Source organism: Balaenoptera physalus (genome assembly GCF_965194825.1).
Source record: "Balaenoptera physalus genome assembly, chromosome: 13".
In the NCBI taxonomy this organism is placed as follows: domain Eukaryota; kingdom Metazoa; phylum Chordata; class Mammalia; order Artiodactyla; family Balaenopteridae; genus Balaenoptera; species Balaenoptera physalus.
This window is the reverse complement of record NC_138892.1, coordinates 74,173,270-74,182,538: the sequence shown is the minus strand read 5'-3', so window position 1 is coordinate 74,182,538 and position 9,269 is coordinate 74,173,270. Positions and strand designations below refer to the sequence as shown.

At 36.1% G+C, this 9,269-nt stretch overlaps 1 protein-coding gene and 2 long non-coding RNA genes across 5 annotated transcripts in view; 2 read left to right on the top strand and 1 right to left on the bottom strand.

The window, feature by feature from the left end:
• Positions 1-9,269, top strand: part of LOC309640502 — an 875,392-nt gene that overhangs the window by 359,899 nt on the left and 506,224 nt on the right. The window lies entirely within an intron of this gene.
• The window catches only part of SLC2A13 (solute carrier family 2 member 13), a 447,444-nt gene that overhangs the window by 17,139 nt on the left and 421,036 nt on the right, over positions 1-9,269 (bottom strand). For all 3 annotated transcript variants that reach the window (XM_082419252.1, XM_082419253.1, XM_082419251.1), the window contains exons 8-9: positions 5,818-5,939; positions 5,545-5,697 (exon numbers count right to left, since the gene is read on the bottom strand). In XM_082419252.1, the coding sequence (XP_082275378.1) occupies positions 5,545-5,697; positions 5,818-5,939 (275 nt within the window). The remainder of the gene's footprint in view (positions 1-5,544; positions 5,698-5,817; positions 5,940-9,269) is intronic.
• Positions 1-9,269, top strand: part of LOC309640499 — a 133,279-nt gene that overhangs the window by 27,472 nt on the left and 96,538 nt on the right. The window lies entirely within an intron of this gene.

Here is a 9,269-nt window from a genome sequence, read left to right as displayed (position 1 = left end):
CGTTTATTCTAATTGTTCTAATGCTGTGAATATAATGCAATTTGTCTTTCTAAACTCAAGTCATGTAATCAAACTCAAGAAGAATGACAGACCAGGCTCAGATATAACTTCTGCTTTGAAGTCTTTCCTCACTTCCCTGGTTAGAGTTAATTGTGTTTTCATGAAACTCTGCTGAGGTAAAGTGGTATATAACAACCAAGAAGTATTATAATTATGTGAATATATTTGTCTGTCTTGTCTACTAGACTGGAGGCACTTTGAGGGAGAAATTAACTTCTCATTTGTCTTGTATTTCCAGAACCACATTCAATGACGATATTGCTGAATTCATGGGTCAATGCCCAAAGTCTGGGAGTCAACTTTGAGTTTTCTTTTACTCTCCCACCCAATACCCACTCTGTTAGAAAATCCTGTTGGATCTACCTTCAATCACAATCCAAAGATGACCACCTCTCACCATTCCTGGATATCTCTGGTCTTAAAAGACAAATGGCTGGAGAAAGGATATCAGATTGGGAGTTGGAAGATCTGGTTTAAGTCTTGCTATGTGACTTCCAGATAGTCATTTAACCTCCTCCCTGGACCTCAGTTTCCTCATTAAGTAAAATAAGATCATTTCTCAGCTCCTATTTAAATTTATGGTTTAAATTATAATTCTGTAGGTTTTACAACCCAAATCAGGACCAGGTATAGGAAAGATGGTTATGAGATGCTTGAGGAGGAGACCAGCAAAAGTGGTCTCCTCAATGACAGAGTCTATGGCTTGTCTTTGGGTTCCTAGTACAGTGCGGACACATTGGAGTGTTTAGAGAATGAACGTTCTCTTGTTGACTGCCAGATGGAACACACTGGATAGCAGATCTGAAATAAAGGGCTATACTAGACATCATGAAGACATATTTGAAAGTCAAGCTATAAGCTAAATAGTACAGCAATTAAAGAACTGAATAGTATTTCTCAGTTCTGCTGAATCATTACAGAATATGGAAAAACATTACTAAAACTACTTTCTTAAAGTAGTTTTTAGGCCTATAAAGTAGTTTAGTAGGCCTATAAGTAACCATTTCAGTACTATCCACAGAAACATTTCTTGGGAAGACTCAAGGAAAACTACAGAGGAAAAATGCTGCTGAATTGGCCACTCCAAAGCATCTGCTCTTTGGAATGAGGAGCCATGAGAAAATAAAAGGGAAACAGAGGTAAACTATGAGACATTAGGAAAAATATGAAAGGGCTGACTAAACCAAGACATAATTTGTTAGATTAAATCATCAGAAGCTATATAATTCTTAAGGAGTGGGACCTGCATAAATCAAATTCTTTCTTTAATAAAAATACAATTCCATTTACAAATATAAATAAATAAAATTACTTCATTTCAGTGTGGTTTACATTAAACACTTACTACAAGTTTATATATTTTTATGTCTTATACTTGATAAATAATCAGAAAATAATAATAGGTCATCTGGAATGAATAGCTGAGTGTTATAGTGAGAGAAAGGCACCATGTCTCTGTAGAGAGTGTAGGTCTGAAAGTCACTAAGTGATGCAGGCCGAATCCTTGAGCAGTTTCTTGAATTGTCTTGACCTTAGTTTCCTGATCTGACAGGGAAAATAAATTCTGCCTGGCTAAACTGCAAAGAATAGAAACAATGTATGTTATAGTCCTGTTAGAATTTTGGATGTTAGTTGCTCAAAAGAGTGATAGACAGCATTATTAAATTCTACTAAATGACTAGGGAAGAATAGTTGCTAGTAAGATCAGCATGACTAATAAATTGGTAATGTTTTCATCTAAAGGGTGATACTGACAAGCTAGCTCTTGGAGAATGTGGAATTTTGAGAAAAAAATGATAGGAGATGAAGTCCTGTGTTCTGAATACAGATAAACAAAATTGTGGACATAAGAAGAGAAATGGAATCTTCAGTGGGGAGGGGCAAAGAAAGGATGGTAATCATGTTGATGATACAGAAAAAAATAAGTGTGGAGTGTAAAACATTTTAGACCAAATCAGGACACTAAACTCTAAAATATCTAACATAGTAAATATAGTCTGGCTTTATAAAATATAATATTGAGAAATATTCATCATCTTTCACAATTTAGGTGCAGTGGCATGATTAGAAGTAACAAATCAAATCTGCTAGCACTAAACTCATACAGTCAAAAACAATTAGATGGATTACGAAGATTCTTAAAGGCCATGAAGTTTCTTGTGTGTGAACCAGATTCCCAAAGCCAAATGACATTAAGGAAATTCTATTCCTTTTATAAAAATCTGAGTAATCTAAAGAAGGCAAATGTCAAAATTGCATACATGGGCTTCACTGGTGAGACCTGTGGTTAAGCCACAGAGGTGAGGTGTAGGCAGGCCTGGGAGGCTGTGACCTGCTCCATGTAATGGGCAAGTCAATTATGTAACTCACTTTCTTAATTATGCCCCCTTGGAATGAAAATGAAAAAAATGTCTGTAACAAGTCTGTCAGGATTGTTAAAGAGTGCAGATATTCCTCAGCTTTATTCTAAAGGAAATAAATCTTATTAGAATCCTATATTAAATTTCAGATTAAAACAAATATTTAATTGAAACATATAAAATGAGGAATTAAAGACCATGTTTGATTGAATTTCAGTACTTCAACACAGGAACTTTAATAATAATGCTCACCAAGGGATCTATTTAGTCACATGTGTTATAAATAAAGTGATATACTGGTGACATTTTAATGATAATATTTAGTAATAAACATTACTGAATGGGGTCCAAGGCAGACCTTTCTAGGCAGTATAGTTTAGGAAGGAATCAAAACCTGAGGTCTCCAGAATGGCCGCCATCAAAAAGTCTACAAACAATAAATGCTGGAGAGGGTGTGGAGAAAAGGGAACACTCCTGCACTGTTGGTGGGAATGTAAATTGATACAGCCACTATGGAGAACAGTATGGAGGTTCCTTAAAAAACTAAAAATAGAACTACCATACGACCCAGCAATCCCACTACTGGGCATATACCCTGAGAAAACCATAATTCAAAAAACGTTATGTACCACAATGTGCATTGCAGCGCTATTTACAATAGCCAGGACATGGAAGCAACCTAAGTGTCCATTGACAGATGAATGGATAAAGAAGATGTGGCACATATATACAATGGAATATTACTCAGACATGAAAAGAAACGAAATTGAGTTATTTGTAGTGAGGTGGATAGACCTACAGTTTGTCAAACAGAGTTTAGTAAGTCAGAAAAAGAAAAACAAATACTGTATGCTAACACATATACATGGAACCTAAAAAAAAGGTTCTGAAGAACCTAGGGGCAGGACAGGAATAAAGGTGCAGATGTAGAGAATGGACTTGAGGACATGGGGAGGGGGAAGGGTAAGCTGGGACAAAGTGAGAGAGTGGCATGGACATATATACACTACTAAATGTAGAATGGATGGCTGGTGGGACACAGCTGCATAGCACAGGGAGATCAGCTCGGTGCTTTGTGATCACCTAGAGGGTTGGGATAGGGAGAATGGGAGGGAGACGTAAGAGGGAGGGGATATGGGGATATGTGTATATATATGGCTGATTCACTTTGTTATACAGCAGAAGCTAACGCACCATTGTAGAGCAATTATACTTCAATAAAGATGTTGGAAAACAAACAAACAAACAAAAAATACTTGAGGTCTTATGAAACAATAAAAAAGGAAGTAAAAGAAGACATGAATATTTCCAGAGAAATACATCATTATGGTGCATATTTGTTAAATCAGGAATATAAACATATACCTTACATAAATCAGTAACCTATAGATTAAAATATAGAGCAATAAACAGAGAAAATCTAACCTGAGCTGAGATATTGTTCCACTAGTGAGGACCTAATGGACAGTGTGCTGACATGATAGAAGCTTGGCTTAATGCAAAGCAAAAAGCTTCTTCTAAGGAGATATTTTTGAAAGTAGCCTGGCTATGCCATATTTAAATTTTGTTTCTGTTGCCTCATGTTTTTCTGACAGAATGTATTCAAGGAAGAGGTGCTTTGCTATCAAAAGTCTTACCACATAGACTTTTATTATTTGGTCTATGACTTTCTATTAAAAAATGCTTTCTCAAGATATTAGTCTATATTTAGGTCTTCAAATATTTACGTGTTCTTAAGAACCAGAAAATATGGATAAATATTTATTGTGTTCATATTTATGCTGTTAGGAAGATAAGCTTACAAATTTATGTAAAACATTTTAATTGTCAAATGGGATAAGGCTGAATATACTAAATATATATCCAGTTTAAAATGCTAGTGCGTTCCCTTTCCAAGAAAATAAATATTTCTAAATGTCCCAAATGGTGATCGGCAGAGAGAGGAGTTTTATAAAGATAAAAAAAGCATTAGATAAATAGTTTTAAATAGAAGTAAATATCAATTCAGCATGTTCAGAAGAGAGGAGGAATAGACTTTTATAATGTTTCCTCATATTCACCATTCAGCCAAAAGTTCATCCGTGTATTTATTCATTTGACAAATACTTCTGAGTGCTTATTAAGTGAATAGGATGCCCTGGAGGGCACTGGGAATATAATGGTGAACAAAGCATAATCCTGGCCTAAGCGCAAGGGATTTATGGTCCAGTAGTGAGGGGTGGGGTAGGGGAGCTGACAAATAAACCTGTTCTTACAAAAAGGAATTATAAGTAGCCAGAACATGGGATGAGGTGAGATGAGGTGAGAGATGGGGGAGGGGATCAGAGAATGGTCTAAGCAACAGGCATTCAATATACAATCACAGAGGCTCATGAGAAGATTAGAATGAAAACCTCCTATTTCATCATTTAGAATCCAATCACAGCTATACACTCATACAATGAAGAAATCCTCTTGCTAAAAAGCCAAAATCATTTCATTTTAGCAAAGATAAACTTGAAGTAGCTTCCCAAAGTTTTTTCCTAACTCAGTCACTTCTCAAGATTGTTTTCTTCGAGTTACGGTCTCCACACATTTTCACTTGAACACTTCTGCCACATTTATAGTTTTGGCAGTGGTAAGCGCTGGTCTCCGTGGATCCTGAAATGCTTTGGCCTGAACAGCACAGATGATAGAGTGGAAGGCATAACTCATAGCACAACATTTGGGGGAGCTACTTTAACACTACTTCCACTCTTGGATACCACTCCATCCTGTTATGAGACATCTTCAAGCATTAGCCCTAGACTCCTGCAGTTTTCTACCATTCTCTGTTTATGTTTTTTCATTAAACTAAAGGCCTTGTTGTTTAGATTTCCAACTGGGGAGATGGGTGGGAGATGTTTGGGTTTGAAGTGTAGGTGGGTGTGTGAAGGCTATAAGCAATACTGCTTAGGAAAGGAGAGTTCCTCTTATTTTTTCCCAGAAACATTTCCAAGGGCTGTGGGGAATAAGAAAGCCATATAGAGACATTTATAATAGCAAAAATATAACCATCTAATCTTTCAATCACAAATGATAGCATATCTAAAAATAGAGTAGGAAAATAAAAATGAAACTATAGCTGGAAAAAATATTCTCTTACCATAGTATGTAAGATACTCTGCTGTGTGTAAAAATGTCAATGAAACCAGAACATTGAAAATCCAATTTATTCCAGATGAACATGCATTTCCTGTACTTCTTGCCCAAAGGGGATATATTTCAGAATTCACAGTCCAAGGCATTGGTCCCATTCCTGAGAAATACAAAATGAATTTCAGTAAATGTAGTAAGAAATTTAAAAGCGTAGTTTTTCTCCTTTAAATAGAGACAATTTAATTAATACAACAATAATAACAACAAAGCCTTTGTTTACCAGGTGCGAAGAAAACAAGATATAAAATAAGGCCCAGAAGTGCAGTCCAGGAGTATGGAGTAGGGCAGAAATTGTAAGCCCAAAATACTTCTTCTGTTTTGAATTTGGTTTCATTTTCACACCTGAAAAATAATACAATATAAATATTAACTTAGGGTTTTAGGGTATAGTTGCAGAAATTCAGTGTGATCATCTAGAAGGTATTTGGAAGTTCCTTAATGTCATTAAGGAAAAGAATCCAAGATGTTTCTCTTGAAAAATAATTTAAGATTTAAATAGGAGGATTAGATATGTAAGCTCACATAAAACTTTTTAGAGCTGAATATAATTCAAGAACAACAACACATTGTGCATTCAACTCAACAGCAAAAAAACAATCCGAATGAAAAATGGGCAGAGGATCTGAATAGACATTTTTCGAAATAAGACATACAGATGGCCAACAAGCACATGAAAAGGTGCACAACATCACTATTCATCAGGTAAATGCAAATCAAAACCACAACGAGATATCGTCTAACATCTGTTAGAATGACTATCATCAAAAAGACAAGAAATAAAAAGTGTTGGCGAGGATGTGGAGAGAAGGGAACCCTCATGCATTGTTGGTGTGAATGTAAATTGGTGCAGCCACTATGGAAAACAGCGTGGAGATTCTTCAAAAACTTAAAAATAGAACTACCATACGATCCAGCAATTCTACTTCTGGGTATTTTTCAGAAGTAAACAAAAACACTAACTTGAAAAAGTATCTGCACTCCCATGTTCACAGCAGCATTATTTTCAATAGCCGAGACATGGAATCAACCTAAGTATCCATCAATGGATGAATGGATAAAAAAAAATGTGGTGTGTATATATAGTATACACATATATATAGTATTCAGCCATTAAAAGATGGAAATCTTGCCATTTGAGACAGCATGGATGGACCTTGAGGACATTATGCTTAGTGAAATAAATCAGAAAAAGACAAATACTATATGATCTCACTTATATGTGTAATATTAAAAAAAACAAAAACAAAAAAGAGCTCATGGATACAGAGAACAGATTGGTGGTTGCCAGGGGTGAGGGGTAATGTGAGGTGAAAATGGGTCAAAAGGTACAAATTTCCAGTTATATAATAAATGAGTCATGAGGATGTAATATATGCCACGGTAGGTATAGTTAATAATACTGTATTGCATAAGAGAGTAGATCTTAAAAGTTATCATAAGAAATAAAATGTAAATATGTGTGGTGACGGATGTTAGCTAGACTTATTGTGTTGATTTCCCAATATATTCAAATATTGAATCATTGTGTTATACACCTGAAAGTAATATAATGTTGTATATGTCAAAATATACCTAAAAAAAAAAATTGTGTTTCATACCCATTTCATACGTCAGACATGATTTCCAGTTAGTCCTTGAAGGCTGCAGCAACAGTTTAAAACCACTGAGAGTAAGTAGGTTGTGGTAGAAAGCTTTAGATTTTGCAGTTAGGACACTATTCAAATTCCAGAACCAGCTTTTTTTCATCTGTAAAATGGGGTATAATGCTTAACAGGTAATTTTAGGGATTAGAAGGGTCACCTGGAAAGGGGTGATAGGGGAACGTGGGCAGGGAGCAATGCTTATTTCTTATTCAAACTAACCCTTTACTTTCCTGTTGTGTGTACTTCCTTCTCTATCAGTCACTCCCTGCTGACTTTGCTTCCTAGTTCTACAGTGAAGCAAAGTCTCCTATTGTTCTAGACTGATTCTCAAGTTGAACTTCCAATTCTTTACCTTAATTGAAATCTGAATTGCACCTGAAGACATGATCAGCCTGAAAAACTTTCTTATCCTTTACTGTCATTTTTTTTAGGCTATTGTTTTCTCTCTACCAACCTCTATTATTGAACCTTGACATCTAAGCCCTGTTATTATTGCTGTGTTTATGACCTCCATCGTAACACCCCATCTGACTTGATGCCTGGTCAGTCATCTTCTCCATCCCTCTCATCCTCTGTCACATTCATTTATGTCTACTTCTGGCCTGTCTGATAACTTGGCTTCATAGTTCCTTATTTAACCTCTGAAACTGTGGAAAGGGCATTATAATTAGCTTGATTTGGGACTATTTTACTTCAAAATTTTACTGTTTTACTTCTCAAACTTAGAGCATTCCATTTCTGATTACAAGCACTTTATTTCTTCATTTCTGGTAGCTTGTTCCACACCCAAATTACAATCTTTAGATTCTACACTCCTCTCAGTATTCATTCACATCACTGCTTAGACCATGCCAATACTGTCTTCGCTGACCTCTAGAATCCATCTTTCATTCCTCCATGCTTGCCTGTCATTCTCACAGTTTCAGTTCCCAACCCTGAGCGGGACCATTAACTTCCTTTAATAACTGCTTTTCAGAAGCTGGGCAAAATTATGAAACCATGCTGCTGAGTTCTATTAAAAGTTCATGCTATTTCTTCTCATTTGGGTTCCTAATTATGCTTATTTTTATCCTTTATTGTCTTCTGTACTGAATTTTCTGCTTATTTCAGAGTAGACATTGAATAAACCTTTTGTCAACTGTTGCCTCAATTAATTAAAATATTTCTTACTATCCTCTAGTCATGAAATCTTTCCCTCTCTTTCTGGGTATGAAGAACTTGCCTCCATCTTTAAGACAATTGAGGACTTTCAATTTGAATACGCTCAGTTTTTCTCTACTGGACCTCTACTTTTCTATATTTTATTTTAGATTCTTCTCCTACCTAGAATGGTAACATGTCCCTTTCTAAGGTCTGCCCTTCCTATTAGTGGTCCTGCATCTCATTCTCCTTCTGTCTCCTCTGGGGTCATGTTCCATCAGTAGTCAATTCTCTTTATGCGATCTTTAGTTTCTTCCTACTTGAGCCTACCCTTCTGTTTACAACACAAAAAATTACTCCTATTAAAATCTTTCATCCCTCTCATATTACTACTACTAGCTCATCTGAAATTACAAAGAAGTTTATACTAGTGAGCTCTGTATCCTTACTATCCACTCTTTCCTACACAAGCCCATTTCCCCACCTACTCAGACACCTGCCCGATTCTTACTCAGTCTCTATTTTTTTCCGAATCTGCTCACCCCAGAATCGATGACCTCCTAATCCCCAAATGCACTTATCTTGCCTTAATTCTGAGGCTCTTTGATTACCCTGTGGTGGTTGATATTGCTGAAAACCCTCCTTCCTTCTCTTTCCCCTTTGCTTTTATATCTATATATCCATCTCAACTCTCTGATACATATGTCTTCATTGCTTTTTAAAATGCTTCTTCCTCCCCTCAGCCTCTAAACATAGGTGTTCTCTAAGGTTCTGGTTTGGAGCTTATACCCTCTCCCTTAATCATCTCATCTAATTTTAGGGACTTTTGATCTCCACATGGATGCTCCCTGACAGGGAGCCTACCCTTGACCATTTCCTCAAGCTCCAT